This window comes from Gambusia affinis, linkage group LG24, assembly GCF_019740435.1.
Source record: "Gambusia affinis linkage group LG24, SWU_Gaff_1.0, whole genome shotgun sequence".
Taxonomy (NCBI): Eukaryota; Metazoa; Chordata; class Actinopteri; order Cyprinodontiformes; family Poeciliidae; genus Gambusia; species Gambusia affinis.
In genome coordinates this window covers 13,442,046-13,460,251 of record NC_057891.1, presented here as the reverse complement: position 1 = coordinate 13,460,251, position 18,206 = coordinate 13,442,046, and the positions used below count along the sequence as shown (strand labels likewise).

The 18,206-nt window shown below is 40.5% G+C and overlaps 4 protein-coding genes across 9 annotated transcripts in view; all 4 read right to left on the bottom strand.

Annotated features, from left to right (window-relative positions):
• Positions 1 to 2,289, bottom strand: part of dzip1 (DAZ interacting zinc finger protein 1) — a 52,426-nt gene extending 50,137 nt beyond the window's left edge. For all 3 annotated transcript variants that reach the window (XM_044110362.1, XM_044110367.1, XM_044110365.1), the window contains exons 1-3: positions 2,146 to 2,289; positions 1,629 to 1,711; positions 1,112 to 1,194 (exon numbers count right to left, since the gene is read on the bottom strand). The gene's annotated coding sequence lies outside the window, so the exon portion shown is untranslated. The remainder of the gene's footprint in view (positions 1 to 1,111; positions 1,195 to 1,628; positions 1,712 to 2,145) is intronic.
• A 550-nt stretch (positions 2,290 to 2,839) lies between these two features.
• Positions 2,840 to 6,206, bottom strand: LOC122827424 (2-oxoglutarate receptor 1-like). 2 transcript variants are annotated; one of them, XM_044110359.1, is made up of 2 exons: positions 6,081 to 6,206; positions 2,840 to 4,270 (listed from the first exon to the last, which is right to left on the bottom strand). In XM_044110359.1, the coding sequence occupies exon 2, from the start codon at positions 4,259 to 4,261 to the stop codon at positions 3,272 to 3,274; it is 990 nt and encodes a 329-aa protein (XP_043966294.1). In that variant the 5' UTR covers positions 4,262 to 4,270; positions 6,081 to 6,206; the 3' UTR covers positions 2,840 to 3,271. The 2 variants fall into 2 exon arrangements, with proteins under 2 accessions (XP_043966294.1, XP_043966293.1); XM_044110358.1 differs by lacking the exon at positions 6,081 to 6,206 and adding an exon at positions 5,201 to 6,075.
• A 13-nt stretch (positions 6,207 to 6,219) lies between these two features.
• LOC122827423 (kelch-like protein 41b) lies at positions 6,220 to 12,239 on the bottom strand. Its single transcript, XM_044110357.1, has 6 exons — positions 10,972 to 12,239; positions 10,161 to 10,318; positions 9,747 to 9,854; positions 8,529 to 8,714; positions 7,776 to 7,922; positions 6,220 to 6,705 (listed from the first exon to the last, which is right to left on the bottom strand). Exons 1-6 carry the CDS (start codon positions 12,079 to 12,081, stop codon positions 6,594 to 6,596), a joined length of 1,821 nt encoding a protein of 606 aa, XP_043966292.1. The 5' UTR covers positions 12,082 to 12,239; the 3' UTR covers positions 6,220 to 6,593.
• Positions 12,240 to 13,728: 1,489 nt separating this feature from the next.
• The window catches only part of LOC122827416 (collagen alpha-1(XXVIII) chain-like), a 39,540-nt gene continuing 35,062 nt past the window's right edge, over positions 13,729 to 18,206 (bottom strand). For all 3 annotated transcript variants that reach the window (XM_044110341.1, XM_044110340.1, XM_044110342.1), the window contains 4 exons: positions 16,718 to 16,944; positions 16,431 to 16,629; positions 15,297 to 15,491; positions 13,729 to 15,202 (listed from right to left, as the gene is read on the bottom strand). In XM_044110341.1, coding sequence (XP_043966276.1) covers positions 15,195 to 15,202; positions 15,297 to 15,491; positions 16,431 to 16,629; positions 16,718 to 16,944 — 629 coding nt within the window. In that variant the 3' untranslated portion in view covers positions 13,729 to 15,194. The remainder of the gene's footprint in view (positions 15,203 to 15,296; positions 15,492 to 16,430; positions 16,630 to 16,717; positions 16,945 to 18,206) is intronic.

Sequence of the window (18,206 nt, the reverse complement as noted above, 5' to 3'; positions counted from 1 at the left end):
CTGAGAACCGTGCAGCTCGACGGACGCTCCATTTTCGCTCCAGTGGAAAAACAATCAGGTTTTGCAAATTCCCACAGACAGCAAACCTTTAAAAGTTAGGTGTTGGGGCGATTGCCTAAAATTAATATCCTGGCGCCGGCGTCTGTGATACGCACTTCCTGACGGCTCCGTGAAACGCTCCAGAGGAGGGGGGAAAAAAAAGTGGAACATCGAGATCAATTTGGAGGCAAAAACAGAGTATCCAGAGACTAAAATAGCTTTTCCATTCCCGGCTGTCGACTCTACCTGCACAGCGTTTAGGAGAGAAACATTTTACAAATCCGTGACAACAAGCCTCGTTTCCACTGCGTGCGCCTGCTCACTGAAGATGGGAATCTTAAAAACCCAAATTCAGACGAAGGAAACCGCATCCGGATGAATTATTGGCTGGAAAACCAGCTTGTCTTTTAGAGAAGATATAAACTCATTCAACACATTAAAAGAATATTGCAACATATTTTAACTACGCAGATTTTTATTTCCTAGACTTTGAGTAAAATGCAGCAAAACTTCCACAGGAAACATAACTCACTGTTTCTGAACAAAATGAATTTCTCTGAAATAATGTGATTACAGTCAAACGTACCCAGAGTCCCAGCAATATTAAACATGCACGTATTTGATATCTAGAGACATTTATGTGTAATCATCTTAGAAGGTGAATTGTAAAAATTACAATCTCCAGAACAATACATTGGACTGTGATTTATTTATTTTTGTTCATTTTACACTTTTTTTAGTTCTTAAATAAACTGTCCAAAACATATATGTGTGAACAGAAAGTCTAGAATTTCACATCAACTTATTAGGGTCAATTTGGGGCCCATGTTTACTGAAGAAGAGTCTGCTTGCAAAGCAAAAGAAAGTCTTATCTTTTAATCCAAAGGTTTGAATTATAACAATAGAAAAATAAATATTTAAGGATCTAATGAGCAAAAGGCTTTTTTCCCCCCCCCAACATGCTTGCCAAGCATTTTTCAGAACAAACTTGTGAGCATTTGCTACCATGAAATTATATTTAACTGTGTTTATATAGCACTAAGTAATTTTAAAAAGCTTTAACTTAACTTACTTCTACTGAGGAGCCGATCTGTTTATTCAACCAGATGCAGTTTCAATCTTGTGGCAGCAATTTCTCCTCATCATTTTCAGAGGCTGAAACAGTGCAAGCAAAATAGACGTCATGTGAAAGATTATAAAATCTGCTAATTTATTTCCAATAAGACATACCTTACTGTTATATTTAATGTGCACTTCCCCAGTAGTCTTCTAGGTTTAACTCTTATCTAAAGTTCATTTGCATACCATAAATGAAGGGACAAACCAGTAGTTTAACTTTCCTTGCTAACAACTTTGAGCAACTGTGCAATCAATGTAAATATTGTGCACTGGGACGTCTGGGCATACCTTCAGAAGCCCAACTGAATTCAGTGTCCTTCATCAGTATGTAACTTTTCATCTGTTGCTAGATGAGATGCAGGATTTGGAATGATGATTCTAAAATGTCTCGATACGAAATCTAAAGCATGTTTTTTGATATTTGAGGTGCAAACTTTCACAAATGTATGGATAGTGAGACTGTAACCCACCTTACGGTCCACACTGAAGAGAGCACCGTGGATGGTTGGTCCGATCTCACCGTCACTTCCTGAATGAGCAACTCAAGCTGCCTCTAATAACAGGAAATGAAAGATTATCAACGTCCTACATAAAATATATAAAAACTGTCCACAACAAATTACAAAAATGTGCCGTGTCATTTCGGTTAAACGTTCTTTCCAAATACCGATTAACACATTTTATCAATAGGTACGAAAAATCTCTATTTTTGTTTATCCTTCAGAAATGTTTGCATCACGTGACTTTATCGCTTAGCGATTTAAAATGTGAAATTATTATATATATTTGTATATATAAAGTATCTATTTTGTTTTATAGTAGTTCCCGAAAGTTCTGGAACCAAATAGAAAAAAATAAACGTAGTTAGCGGTGACTAGCTAGGGCGTTCACATTACCAGCCAAAACGTTGAAGTTTTGCAACATATGCTTTGGCTTTATAGTGTCAACCATTAAATACATACACCAAGACGTGAAAACAGCTCTGACCTTGTGAATAAAATTAATTTTTCTGGTTAATTTACATCCGCCGGTCCTCTTCTGTGTAGCAGGAAATCTCGTCCTCAAACTGCACGCGCAGATCCTTCATCCTCTTGACAGCTGGCGCGAGCCACGAGAACTTCTTCTGTTATTGTTTTAACATTCAGAAGAAGCATTACTGCCACCATCTGGTTTGGTCTGAAGAGTGCTGTTTTTTCTTTAGGTGCGCTGAAATGAACTTGTAGTAAAAAGAGACATAATATGTCTTTTATAATTTATAATAATGAGAGAACGAGGAACATAATAAAAACATTAACCTAAGTCATGGCCGAATTATAACCTTGTTGCATTTAGGAGTTGCAAAAACTTAGCACAGCTGTGGCTCAGAATGAGAGGAAAAGTTAAACCTTATTGGTTGCACTCAAACCTATATTTAATACATTTCTATTTGAAATTTATTAAAAATAGGAGCAAGATCAATGTTTTTGCCTGAATGTTCATCAGGTAAGTTTTACATGGGTTCTCCACCATAAAAATCATCAAAACAAATGTAAGACTAAAATATGTTTTCCACAAGCCAGATTCAACTATACCTGAAAGAAACATTTTACATATTTAGCTGAACTGTAGTTTAAAAAAAAAAAAAATTTATTAAGGGTAATAAATCAGTGTAAAAGGTGCTCAGTATAACTGTTCTCCACATTTGAGACTTTTATTTGTTATTTTTTAAAACAGTGCATAGCTTTCTTTTCATTTCACATGTGCTGGTCTGTGACATTAGACCTTAGAAAACTGTATCGGTGTTTACAGTTTTTTAAAGTGACAAGATCTATAACAGGCAAAAGGGTTATTAGTAATTTGGCAAGGTACAGCAAAATGTGACAGAAATTGGCTATAGTTCATAACTGAAAACATAAGATAGAATGACTACATATTAAGTATACACCTACACTTGTACATATATAATCAGAGCAACAATTAGAAAGCTTAAATCAACCAGTGACATTCACATACTGTCCGAAACTGTTGGCAAATGCCAGACAACACTAACTGTCCAATTGTGATGTGACAAATTATGCTCTGTAGTGTCCGTCCGGTAATTTATGCTACAGAAAAAAAAGAAAAAAAAAAGTCATTAGTCGTTTGTCATGCCAATCTCAGCCCGCTGGACGATGTTCAGGTGGAGCAGGGATGTTGCCTTGGCGAGCCATTGTTCCCGGCAAAAAATGTCCACAAAGGCCTTTCTGAAGTTGTCTCCTGAGAGAGTGTACAAAGCCAGGTTAAAGAACGTGTTGAGTCCCGCCAGAGGTCTTGAGATAATATAAGCTGCATTCACGGCATATCTCATGCACTTTGTTGCTGAATTTGTTCGAATTTCCACCCACAACACTCGTAAGATGTGGTACGGCAGGTAGCACGTCGCAAACACCACCAGGATGAGGACGATGACACGCCGCGCTCGCATCCTGCAGGAGCTGGTGGCGCTGGATCCACCGGTGAGCCGTTTCACAATGCCGATGTAACAGACGAACACCAGCATTGAGGGTAGAGCAAACCCAAACGCAGTGAGCAGCCAGTTGTACTCCCGAATGCTACCGACTGACTCTATGTTTGCAAAGTCAGTGCAAAATGTCATGTTGTCCTTGTGGGTCAGGGATATGATGGTAAGCATTGGTGTGACTTCAACGGCAGAGACAATCCAGACAACCAAGCAGGCAACGATTCCCCAAACCTTCTGCTGCACCTCTGCCACGCTCAGCGGCCGGATCACCACCAAAAAACGGAAAACCGCGACACAGGACAAGGACAGGATGCTCCCGTAGAGGTGGAAATGGAACGCAAACCGCACAAAGCGGCACATGAAGTCGCCGAGCAGCCACGATTCCCCGTTGCTGTAGTAGTAGACCAGAAAGGGCATGGTGAGGACGTAGAAGAGATCCGTTAGCGCCAGGTTGACCATGATGATGCTGCTGCTCTTCCATGGACGCAGCTTTGCCAGGTAAATGCCTATGGATGTAATGTTCCCCACGAGGCCCACAACAAAGATGATGCCATAAGCAACAGATAGGTAGTAACGTTTCAGGAGGACATCCAGGTCAGTGCAGCTGTCATTGAACCCAGCCATGGAAAATCCCTATTGGGAAAAAGAAACATTAGATCATTACATCATTTACTTTGTCCTAAAAAAACGACCCGAAAAAGGAACGTCGGCCACTGTAAGCTGCTTATTTTTTGATGACCAAGCTAAAAATATAGTTTTTAAATATAACTTCAGTGTTAAACTTGTGTGGCTTTGACCAAAAAAAAAGGAGAAAAAAAAAAATCAACAGAAATAATTATAGTCACTTTCTTGCTGGATTATTGAATAAATCCTAAATTAGTGTGTTGGAAAAATGAAGGTAATTCAAAGTAACTGATTTTTTTTTCACAACTTTTTGAATGTGCGCCTGCTTAATTCGTAGAATAATATTGTTATTGTTCACTAAAACAGCTTGCATTGCAAAGGGTGATGTTCATAACGCTGATCTAAACATGTTCACAAGCCAATAGCCAGAGCTAGCTTATTGTTGGGGTCACCGACTATGCAGGCCAAGCTTGGGTTGTCAACACTGTGGTATGAGTGGGAAAAAAAAAAACAAAAAAAAAACGACAACAAAAAGCTAGATTTGAAACTCTGTTCCCATATCTGTCGTTACATGGTCAGCAGCAATTACTGAAGGAGGGAGAAAAGATAAAGCAGGACTGAAAAGCAAGAGGTGAGCAGAGCGGGCAAGAAAGGAAACAATCACGCCGCCTCAGTGGGAAAGAAGCAAACAATTTCTCGTTTCCTTGTCAACAGCTTGGTTTGTGAAAGCCTCTCAGGATCTCACAGCTGTAGCTCCGCTTGAGAAACATCTATTATGGATTTGAGACGTGCAACGTGCAGCTTACATGTCACAAGTTGACACAGACGTAAAAGTAGGAACATTCATCTGCTACTGCAGCTGAAATTCACATTAATACATTTCAAAATCACAGCAAATATTGAAAGAAATATATAAATATATATATTTTTAAAACTTACTTTTAACTACTGCGTCCTCATCAACCTCCAGCCCAGGTCCTCAAATGTCTTGTCTTTGCTTTCACTGCCATTCCTTCATCTCTGCACCTCCCACTCACTACACTTCCCGTCTTCTACACCCAGAGGGGGAAACTCCAGCATTTCTTTTTTTTTTTTCTTCCTTTTCAGCTTGCAGGCGCACCGTTGCGTGATTCACCTTTAGCCGCAACATTCCTGTCACACTCGGAACTGACCAGAGTCCGGTTTCATGCGAATTGACGGGAAACGAGCGCGAGAGATTTCATTTTGTTTGCTCAGGAAACAATGGCCTCAATTGAGGTCTTTGTTCATTTTTTCTCTCCAGAAGACGCGCGGGGCCGGCGGAGAGTTTGGCACCTGGCATGGACCGCCGCTGTCAAGTTTGTCATTAAAATGACAAGAGAGTGTAGGACGTTTTTGCGAAAAGCAAAAGGCCCATTGTGTTAACCAGCGACCAGCTCAAAACAAACAGAAAGAGAAAAATAAATAAATCTTCAGCCATTGACTTGTTGGCAAAGTGCTTCTATGGACCCAGATCTTTTTTTTTTTATTTCAGACTATTTTCAAAGGATTGTTTTCACAAAATAATTAATAGATTAAAACTGTCCAATTAAAACAAAACGTCACTTAAAAAAACAAAACAAAAAAAACTAAAATGCTGAGGTGCACGGTGGTGGCGCATCATGCTGTGGAATTGCTGGTAGCAACACAAAGCAAATTGAAGAATTAGGTGTAAATTTATACTAATTTCCTTTGCTAAAATAATTTAAATTAACCCTGAATGTTTTCCCAACTGTGTGTTTTCTCCTGCCAGTCCTGTTGGCACCATGATAAATGTGACCTTGTGTGTGAAGATCATTACTCGGACTTTTAGCGTCAAGGCGACCGTCGCTGTTCAGTCTTCACTTCCTTGTTTGCCCTGAAGGTCTCTGCAAACGCGCTGCCCTCGGAAAGCACCAGAAAAAAAGAAAGAAAAAAAGAAGAAAAGCAGAGGCAGGAAGGAGAAGTTGTTGTTTTTTTATTATTTTTTACAAAAGATGAGCTAAAATTGTGTAAACAGAGATTTGGAGAGCCAACTAAATTGTGACTCCTTTTTTTTTTTTTTTTGCCTTTTAAATGCTGAGGGGATGAGGCGTCTTTGAAGCAGCAGCTGAAAGGAGCTTTCATTGTACAGATCAAAATCATCTGAGTTCAGAGAGAGAGAGAGAGAAAAAAATTAATGTCAAAGATCAACCCAGCGCCTTAGAAGTATTTCACAGGAGGAGGAGGAAGAAGAAAGAGGAGAAAAGAGGAGGAGGAGGAAGAGGAGGAGGAGGAGGAGAGGGTCTTTGGAAGCTGTTAAATAGATGGGGCCTGAGACAGAAAATGGTTCCGTCTACAACTTGGGCATCCTGGCGGCGTTGAGGCGGACAGACACGCAGGAGGAGCCTGCCGCATAGCGCATCTCCCTCAGCATGCCGCTCCACTGCTTCTTGTCATCCTCATACCTGATGGGAACAGGAGGAGAGACACACCTGAAAACAACTACAGTGTTAAAAAAAAAGAATAAAAAAGGGGTTTTGGAGTGTGTTCCCTATTTGGGATTCTAATAATTGAAATTTAAATGAAGCAAGTCAGTTTGGAAAGCTAACGGGCGACAGTAGCTAGATTTTAGCATCTCTTTGGTTCAGTGATGCATTATTATTCATCAACAATAAGGCAGGATTTAAAGAGTATATTTATCTAAATGGTGAAAGTTAGGAACATGCGTTTGGAAAACCTTCGCTGTTGGAGGCATATTTAAGTTTTATAGCTTAGCGATAGTGCTAATGCTAATGTGGAATATGCTAGCAAGGGCAGCATAACCAAGTGAATATGTAATATTTAAAAGCAAGAATGTAAAGTGTGGAACATAAATACGCAATTAGCGTTTGTTTTTAGTTTTCAAAGTAAAACTTAGTTATAGTAATCCTTTTCTTGATATGAAACGCAGTTTTAGTGGGAATATATAATCAATCATTAGTTGGTCACTTTTGCTACAAAAAGCAAAACATGGAAGTAAACACAGCTAAAGAGGACTCATTTCTCCACCACTACCAAAACAAATCTTTCTTTAAAATTTATTTTTATATATTATATTATATACTACATATATATATATATATATATATATCTTAATTCCTTTAAAATTAATACATTTTTATATATATATAAGGCGTTAGAGAGGTATGACATATAGCTGAGTGATAATGACAAGCAGGAAGTGAACAGACAGACCTCAAAGATGACACCTGCTGTTTGTGAGCACAAAGTTAGTCAGGAAAGACAATACAAACACTTTACAAATAAGTGATGTTTTGTTTAAAAAAAAAAAAGCATAGTATTTTGAGATTTCTTCCATCCACTATGTGAGTGGAATTAGTTTTTAGTGCTAATTTAGTGTCAGACATGTTATGACAGACATATTAATGTAATAGTATTATTAATAGTGTTGCACTGCAGGGAGGTAGATTAGTGACCCTCATAGTCGATTCATTTCTTGTTATTGTTGGTTTAATCAGTCTTTGGGAGGACTTACTGCCAGACATCGGTGACCTCTGTGGGAGCCACCTCCTTGTTCTCCATCTGAACCATGGTGAAGCCGCCCACGGCGTACAGCAGGCCGCCGGTGCTCACCAGGTTGATGGAGCTCCTCTCCTGGGGGAACTCCGTGAAGGGTTCCCACCTGCGGAGACACGGCAAACCAGCGTAGGCTCGGGACCGTCACACTGCTGGTACACACCTGTTTCTGCACTGTTCAATGGACGTGGTTTGGCGTAGAAAACATTGACAAACCTAATGACTTTATCTTCTTTTTCATGCCTAGATATGCAAGCAGATGGTGCTATTTTGTAATTGGACAGATAAAAATATATATAAAAAAAACACAACTGAAAAACCAAAGTAAAATTCACACTTTTTATGTACGTCCTGGTGTTATCAATGCAGCAAAGCTAGCCACAACAGAAAACTAGCAAAGAAGCAGTTGAAAACTGAAATAAACCTTCTCTTTAAAAGATATGAGATTATTAAAATATGTTCATTTTGTTTAACCGTATGGCAACAATTTAGGCAAATAAATATTCTGCATTTAAACGTTTACATTATCGAGGGGAATTGCTTCAATTATAGTTGGCAAAAAAGGGATAATTAGGGTACATTCACAGAATATGTAGCTGTGAAAAGATAAAGCAAAACCACCTTCATTAGGTGGCAGAAAATGACGCTACCAGTGATGTTAAAAAAACCAAACAAACAAAGAAGTCGTGGACATTTCATGTGTTGAACGTACTTGTTGGTTGTGAAGTCGTAGGCCTCACATGAGGCGGTGAGGCCCTCCTCGTTCACTCCGCCAGCCACCACCATCTTCCCCTTGTGGATGACGGCTCCGAACATGGCTCTGGGTGTCTTCATGGCCGCCATCTCCCTCCACTCAGACTGCTTGTGGTTGTACACAAACACTTTGTTGAGCGCTTTGCTGCAAGAGGGGGGTGGGGGGGGGTCACAAGCAGTGATGAATGTGGGTGATATTGATTGTCGAAAGGCGTCAAAGATCAGCTAGAAATGTTGCTTTTTCACACCAAACATCAGAAACTTGTCCCTTTTTTTTATATTTCCTTCGACAAGGAACTTTCTGTTTTTCCGAAAGAAAGAAAAATTATAACATGGAAGCCTCATAATAAGATGAAGACATAATCAGTGTCATTTTGGACTAAAAAATGACTCAAAATATTAATTTGAATGTAACAGGAAAACAATGTCAACCGTTAACATGTTGTCACGTTACACCCAACGACTTGGATGCATCTTTAGGTTTTATGTGGCAGACTGACAAAATATGACATATTTGTGAATTGGAAAGAATTGTTTTTAATATATAAAATTCAAATTCAGCATGTTCTGCCGTAAATTAAATCCACTGTGTGCAAATTTGGCAAACATGGCAGCAGCAGCAGCAGCAGCAGCAGCAGCAGCAGCAGCAGCAGCAGCAGCAGCAGCAGCAACAAGAATAAACACACTGTGTTTATTAATGCAGTGTGTAACATAGAGGGGTTTTAGATAGGGGAAAATAATCTAATATTTATTATTTTTAGTCAGAAAATTCTATGTTTTGTTAAATTAACTTAAAATGTGTGTTTCATTGGTTACACGTTGGATTCTTTTGTCTAACAGCTCAGTTTTCTTCTTCGCCATGTGGTTACTGGCAGCTGGGCTATTATTAGTCACAGCATTTAATTCAAGTAAGTTTATTAGCCGCAGCGTCATCATTCCTGGAAAACAGAGTGATTTGTGCGCCAGTTCTGTGGAAACAAGCAGCAGTTATGAGATACCTGTAAAAAAAAGAGACGCAGGTTAGGATTTTCCTGTCATTGTTGTGTGTTAGAAAACCCTGGACTTGTTGTCTGAGATGTGCATCCTGCAGTTTTCCCGACTCGCAGCTTGACGGATCAGGAACAGCAGCTGTTCACGGCGTTGGCGCGGATACACACACACACACACACACACTCACTTGTCATCTGTTTTTCCTCCGATGCAGTAGATCAGTCCTTTGTGTGACACGACGGCGTGGCCGTGAATCTTCAGAGGAAGCTTTTTCGTTTCAGTCCATTTCATCTTCCTACAGATGAAATGGAAACGTTAAATTACGATGCACTACTCGGGTATTTTTAAACAACGCTTTCATTAAGACGTCGAATCCTGAGTTTTGTTTTTACACAATCATTTACACATCATAAATTTGCTTAAATAAAAACCACATTTATATATATGGATTTATATATACTTTTTTTTGTACTTTGAGAACGGTTTATTTTTCTGAAGTTAATCATCACCTGAAAAAGTGTGCGTGTAGCAAGAGACGCAGTGGGGGGACAAATGTGAGAAGAAGGCGAAACATGAAAGGGAAAAAACTGATAGCACTGACTCAACATCGTAGCACATCACGGTGTCCAGCGACTCGTTGGTCTGCAGGTCCTTTCCAGCCACAGCAAACAGCAGGTTCTGGCTCTCACCGATGTTGAAAAGGCATCGTGGAGAAGGCATGGGTGGCATGGCAACCCACTCAGACGAGAGGGGATCAAACTAAGGTGTGAATAAATGACACAATAAAAGTCAAGAACCCTTAAATGTATTGGTTACTGTGACAAAATAAGCATAAAAGGCCCCAAAGGCAACATAGATTTCACTGGGAACTTTCTGTTTACTGAAAATGTATTTGTTTTTTTAGTTCTTTAAATCCCCTAGGAAGCCAAAAGAGACCATTTTAGATTAACAACAACCCTTTCTAAGAAGGCTGTCATGTAAGCTAGCGGTACATGTGTCATTTACAGAAAACATATTTCTGTTTTCAAATTGTACCGCAGCGAGCCAAACCAAATTAACCTTAATTTAAAAGCTGATTTTCAGATTCGTATCCCAAATTTAACCCAAGATATACCTGTCCTTAAAATGTTTTAAAATTTAATACATTGAGCGTGTCTTCAAGAATGACCACATTCTTGAAGACACGCTAAAGTATCTTCTGGTTTTGTGCCTGCAGTGCTTCTCAAGCTATGCTAGACTTACTGTTTCATGAGTCTAGGAGTTAACAGAATTGGAATGGTAAGAATCTTTTCAAAAGAATCTTCCCAAGGAAGCCACTGTAAGAGTGTTTCCGAGATGGACATTGTGTGGATTTACCCAACTGAAGGCTAAATGGCCCAACAACTTATTTGGGTAACTCAGGAGATGCTCACCAAGTAGAAGTAGCATTGCAAAGGCACATCCTTGTTATCTTCATCCACAAACAGTCCTCCAATGATGTAGAGCTGGTTCTGTTGCGTCACCACGCTAACGTGGTTACGGGGGACCTGCTCTGACATAGCAGCAAGGAAGCATTCGTTCTCGTTGACGTCGTACGCCACCGCTGCCGTGTCATTGATCATCAAGACGAAGTCGCGTGTGAACATGCCATGTCTGCGTTCGTTATTGAGGTAACCGGGGAATGGGCTTTCTTCGTCCTCTCCTTCCTTCCCTGCTCCCTCCTCACCCTCTTTCTTCACGGGTTTGTCGGGAAGTTTTCCCTTAAAGGCGTCCTTGATGACCTGGATCATCTTCTGGAGTTCCGGGTCAGCTTTAACGATCTCGTCATTCTCCACTTTTTCTTTGAAGTACTTCTCCGGCATCAGGCGAAAGCGGATGCAGTTGAAGGCGTCCTTCAGGATCTTAACACGTTTCTCCTTATCGTGGCGGGCCCAGGCCATGACCGCCTCAAACACCAGCTCCTCTTTCTCAACGTTCAGCGAGTCCCCGCCTATGACGGCGAACAGTTCATGGGCCGCAAGCCTGAGGAATTCCTCATCCTTGTGAAGAAGCTCAAAGCGATCTGCGATGTAATTCCGAGCCGCAACAGCGAGTCTGGGACAGCTGAGGACCAGGCCCATCCTGAAGATGGCCATGCAGTTACCCAGCGAGAGTTTCTTTTGAAGATAATTGACGCAGACTGTGAAGACAGAAGGGATTTGGAATCTGTTTGCCACAGCGATGATATCCTGCACATTGTCATCCGTAAGGTCAATCTCAGCAGAGTAGAGGTACTGGATAATCATGTCCAGGATAGAAGGGTTGACGTCATCTAGAACTACCTCTCTGGTGTTTTCCACCTCCTTTCCATCCTCAGTGAAGAAGATGTCCCTGAAGAAGGGGCTGCACGCGGCCATGATTAGCCGATGGCATGGGAAACTACGGTCGCCCACTTTTAGGGTACAGTCCACAAACTTGTTCTCATTGAGAAGCTCCTTCAGCCCGTCTTGGAGCAGAGTGCTCTGAAACAGCCGCAGCTCCTCCTTGATGGCGTTGGGGTCCATAGCTTGGTCAAAAAGGGGGTAAGGGCACCAAAACAAAAACGTCTATGGACAACAGAAGGAGATGGTCGCCAAAGGTCCTTTTGGCAGTTAGTTCAGGCTAGAAAAGGCTGAGCAGAGAAAGGGTTCCTGGTGTGAAGACCGAGCAATTCAATCCACCCCCCTCTAAAAATAGCTCCCCCTAACCCCAGCATGCTTCAGTGGAATCTCAATGGGCCAAATCAGAGAACAGCCCCAGCGTTGGACTCCAGCACCTGCCGCCGCAGACTGAAAGTAGCAACTGCTGGGATATTTGGCTGGAGACACGCCACCATGATTCAGCTCCCAGAGTGTCATGTGGTCCATTTACAGCAGAGACAATGCTGTCAAAGCCCCCCAAATAGCTCCTGTATAGCTAAAGTTACACGTGAGTGAGAGGATATTCAGAGCACCGGCTGTCATATTCAAAAATATGTGCTGTTCTTTAGATGTCAATTCATTTTCCAGTCCGCATGGAGCTTAAAATCACCTACAAAGTGACCCTGGACAACTCAAGAGTAGAGATTTCACTTCAAGAGGAATAAGTAATCACAGCACTAGTCTATATTAGATCAAATCTGTCTCTTACAGTCATCCACTGCTTCCCAACTTTTCAAATTACAGTAAATAGTTTGACTGTTGACCTTTTCTACTGTAATACAGTGATTAACATTTCACATGATCTAATTAGCTCTAAACCTGTTAGAAGTTGCATTACACGTTGTCCACATCCACAATCTGGAAAAAATATTTGTTCACGAAAGGTTTTGTTTATCATAACGTGTGATTTCCTCATTATCTGCATGTTGCATACGCTTCGTTTTCTTGTTACCCATCTTAGCGTTAATTAGCAGACGCTGGAGAGACACACTGAGCTATAATTGGACCTGAAAAGTTTCTAGTGTGGCAACTGTGAGCAAAAACACAGGCAAGAGTCGCACAAACAAGTGGAAATTTCCACAATAAGAAAGATGAGTTTTTATAATTATTTTTCCTTGCAGCCACGTCATCTCTGTGAAATGCTAATAAATGCCATAAAGAATGTGTCTGGATCGATAGCCGCTTATTTCTGCAGCCTGATGATGAAGTTTGAAGAGGCCGTAGAGTTGGGCAACATTTCCCTGGCGGACTGCACTAAAGATAGATCAGACTGCACCACATGTCCAGGAGTCGCTAAAATGTAATTTAAGCAGAAGGGGAGAGCTGATGTGTGTAAGAGAGCGCTGCTGCTTCCTTAAAGCTACAGTGATATTTAGGAAAAATTCGACTGTGTTGCAGCTGCACTGATTTGCAAAAGTGTTCACACCATTTCCACAAGTTTTGTGTGACGGAAAGTTGTGCATTTTAACTTGTAACGTGGAAGGAATTTAACAGTTCTCTGTTTACTGGCTCCAGCTCAGTCAGATTAAACACAGATTTTTAATTGAATTTCAATCAGGACTTTGACTAGGCCATTGTAACACATGCGTGTGCTTTGATCGAAATTATTTCATTGAATATTTAAATGAAAAAACTAAATTCTCATTACTTTAAACGAGTTTCAGGAAGGGTGGATGCTATATTAATATGAATTTTAATCACAATATTTATTCCGCCACCTGAAATTTTAATCATTAATGAGAATTTCACATATTTTAATTAATATCTGATTTATTTCAACGGTCGACACTTTTAACCAAGCATTACACAGTACAGTAAAGTACGCATTTCTGCGGTCAGTACATCTGGGTATTATAAAAACAAACAGCCTCCTGCTGCACTTGAAGCTTCAAATTCAGAGGCATGAGCACCTGTTGCCCAGTAGAGGGCGATATGTGCATCAGTTTAACAGTTTACCTCAAGTGGAAGAAAGGATAAAGAAGAAGAAAAAAAAGTCACATTTTATATTATTGAAACAAACAATTGTACACAATTATTTCACAAAGAGAAAGTTATTTATACTGTTTGCACATCAGTGTGAAAAAGTCTTCAACCGTCTCTCATGTTGTTTTAGTTTGAAAAGATTTTGCTTTAGATTCTTTTTTTTTTTTTTATTAAAAGTTATGAACCAGATGAATGTAAAATATTTTACTCTGTAATGCAAAAGCTCAGAATTCGAAGGCGGAGCTACGTCCAACCAGGTGTTTTGTACAGCTGAACGGTTGCCATGGGAGATTAAAGGCTTTCTCAAATGCCCATGAAAGAATCAAAGCATCACTCCAGGTGTGTTTTGATAACATCCTAACATCGTGTAAAACTACAGAAAGCTGATTTTTACATAATACTGCCCCTTTAATACATGTTCAGTTTTGTGTGGACAAAACAAAAGGCTCCTGTGTAACTTGCTAAAGGGCATAAATTCAAACATTAATGCAAATTTATATGTATACTTTACATTGTTAGGGTGAAAGAGAATCCAAAATTTTAGAAACTTTGCACACCAAGTTTTAGTTTTTAAACATTTGCAGAAAAGCAGGATTCAAATGTGTACTAAGGTGATTTTCTTCTAGATGTTAGTGTTATGTGAATTCGCATAATGTGGCTTAAAAGACTGAAAATGCAATTTCACCTACTATTGATCAGGTTTAACATCCTGAAAGCAAATAATAATAATAATAATAATAATAATAATAATAATAATAATAATAAACAAATCAGGGAAGATTCAAGACTTTTAAACTACTACTGACAAGTTATAAAAGTGAACCTCTATGTTAGTGGCTCTGGCTGTTAGAACCTAAATAAAAGTATTGCAGATAGTTTGGCGTTACACCGTACTGATTCACTGATGCTACTTGTTAAGTTGCAGAGTTATGATTGTCCATGTTGTGCAAACAGTTTTTTTTTTTTTACTATCTTCACAGCACTCAGTGAGTATGAGGGGAAAAAAAACGTAATCAAGTGGAGGTGAAAGCTCATCGGTATACCTGAGTAGAAATGATCACCAAAAAAAACATTAAAAAAACATAAAAACGTCTATAACACTTTTTTGTGATAAGTCTCAAAATATCAACAAAAAAACAGAAACTGGTGTGTGTGGGTTTTGCCTGAGAAGTTTTGACCCGACTTTCTGCAATCTGGTGGAAAATTGAAGAAGCAGCAGCAGAAGATGCCTTCACTCAGCCTCCTGAAGAAAACACAACATGCCGGATGGTTAGCAGCTCAAAACATGAAATCTGTGGAAACATTTTAACAAAATGGAAATATAAAAGGAGGAGCACCTGTGACTCTGGAGACCACACATGTTCTCTTACACTCCTCCTCGGTGTCGAAGCGGTTCCTGTTGCCGCCGCAGCCTCCGTACCAGAACTGGGCGCAAGCGTTGGCCTGCTTGTCGTAGTACCAGCGGATGTTATATTCTCGACACGCTCCCTGGTCCAGAACCAGCCCGCAGCGAGGGTCCAGGGGTACGGTCTCTGCGGGGAAAACGTCATGTGATAAGAGGTGAAACACACACACACACGGGGCGGAGAGGGGGAAGAGACGGTAGAAATCCACCCCCAGAGTGACCATTTCCGCTCCGGTTCTTCAGGAAGGAGCCGGTTCCACATTAATAGCCGCAGTACTTCAAAAATAATTGGCCTCGCTGTTCCCCGCTTCGCTGCACAGCGCAGCATGAAGGATACATCAAGCGAAGCTGTGTCCTTTCTGCCACCGGCTCACTAAAACACAACGGCCCGCTGCTTTACAGGAGATTCTAATCGTGTCGCCGCACCGCAGGGGTTCCAGCGTCCCCCGTAATGATTCTGACTAACTGTCAGAGGTGGAGGGTTTTAGCGTTGTGTTATTAGCAGTTGTTGCTGCTTCACTTTGCATGCGATTATCGCAGCCGTGGCGGCTTGGAGGGAATTCTCCCTTTTACTTCAGGTCTCCCTAGTAAAGATTGAAAAATTGGTGTATTTACATATATGTATTAAAAAAAGTAAAACCTTCTTGTGTCTATTGTACAGAAGAGAATTAGGGTCACTGAAAAAAAACAAACACTTGTTCTCAGTAAAATGTCAGAATTCTGTAGACATAAAAAAAGGAGTAAATGTCTGCAACCAATTTCAGAGTTTGAGATTTATTTCAGAAATTTCCCAGAAAAAACAAGAACATTTCTCAGAAAATCTAAAATTTTCCAGAATTAACTAAACGTTTGAGAATGATATTCTGGAAAAAGATATGGAAGTTTCTAACGTTGAACTTTTTGAAAATTTTCCGAGTTCAAAAATTTCCAGCTTTTTTTTTCCTAGAAAATTTCAGAGATTTGTCTAAAAGATTCTTCGGTGGAAATGTGCTCCTTGATACGCCGCTGTAGAATTCTCAGATTCCTGAGACCAAATTCAAAATTCTGAGATTATGGGAGTTTGTACCTTTGGGCAGAGCTGGCCTCGGCGCCACAGGAACACCTGAGGATGATGTGCTTATGTTTGTAGAAGACGAAGATGAGGAAGATGAGCCCCCTCTGGCGGGAGGCGGAGTTTTGTAGTCGGAGGTGCCGCGGTTAAACGTGTCCCCGCGTTCACTTCCTGAGGTGGTTATCACTGTGGTTACGCGCTGCCCTCCTCCACCCTGAGGACAAAAAGACAAATCAAAGATCACTGCGAGTTTATAGAGCTTTAATGATATCCATGTTTGTTTGTTACACAGAGTTCTGTACATGAACAGAGCTGGATCCTTTACTGCCGTGGCTGTGGGTGCCAACACCAGCCTGCTGGCCGCCAAGATGGTCCTGTTGAGTTATGGGCTTGTAACCATAGCCACCGGCGGCGTAGCTCCCAGTGATCCTGTTGCCGTTGTTTCCGCTGTAGCCGTTTGTTATCCGGTTGTATATCAGGGCTCCGTTTTCGTCCTCGCAGAACTGGCTGACCAGCTTGGACTCGAGAGCTGAAGAGGCAAAGCACACGGAGAAGAGGACGATTTCCACACCCGTCAGACGAGTTTCAGCGAATTCATATCGTCACTGTGGAGTGTTACATAGGCGCGGCTTTTTGAGTTGGAAAGACGCGATCGTTTATTAGTAAAATAGTGTGCAGGAAAAGTTCTTTCAGGCTGTTGTCGTTTTCTGTTTGGGCTTCAAGTTCCTGGAATACGCCACCTTTAAACATAAGGAATATTACGACCTATTCAGAAAAATCACTCAAGTCAGAGGTGTCCACATTTTTTGCCATTCTGGAAAAAAAAAAAAGTCAATTTGAGAATACCGAAGGACCACACCTTTTGAAAATTAAAACTGAAACGATTTATTTTGTATCATTTTCGTCACATCAATAATACACTAAATAGACAATATTTTAATAAAACAAAGTACTGAAACAGTTGTAAAAAAGGAATCTGTAAATAATTGTCGATATACTATATCGCTGCTGTTTCAAATGATAAGTAAATATTTTTTACTGCTTTATTGTCCTGATTTTCTAACTCCCTTCCATCAATCTGCAAAGGGATTACAAAGGAAAACGAGTTTCTCCTTGGCTAAATCTGGCATATTTACGTGATGTATTCATGTTGATTAATATGACATAAATAAAATTCATGAATGTACATATCCCGGGGTAAACTAAATATGAGCTGAATAACATCTTTATTAGTTTCGTACTCAAACATTAGCTGGTCAGCAGTATTTCCTAACAAAAAAATTTCTATTTCAAAGCCACAATAATGTCCGTCGTGCCCAGAGAAAGTGCCGAAACGACAAAAATAATTCGCTGCTTGCAGGAAAATCGAGGCACACAGCTCCGCCCCTCCCCCACTTGTTACCAGAACACCGGCCAGCTGGCTGGGATAAAGTTACCGAGCTACCAAAGAATAATACCGTAAATATAACATAGCCTAAAGCTCTTGGCGGGTGACCATGTGGGGAGGAGGAAGGTTTGGGTTTGTGTTAGCCTTAGCATAAAACATTGTTCTCTGGCTACATTCACCCTTCCACAAACACGGCCTCCATCGTTCACCGCTGCCAACGGTGGACAGCAGAGCCAACCGAAGGCCTGATCCCTTCACTGAGCCACAACAGGACAGTTTTCCAGCAAATCATGTAGCATGACTTCAACTGCCACTGATTTGAGACTCAAGTCAGTACAATGTAAAGCAACGTGAAGTAATTTCTTTTCAAACGGTTGGCAAGGTTTTCAAGAAATACTGCAAAG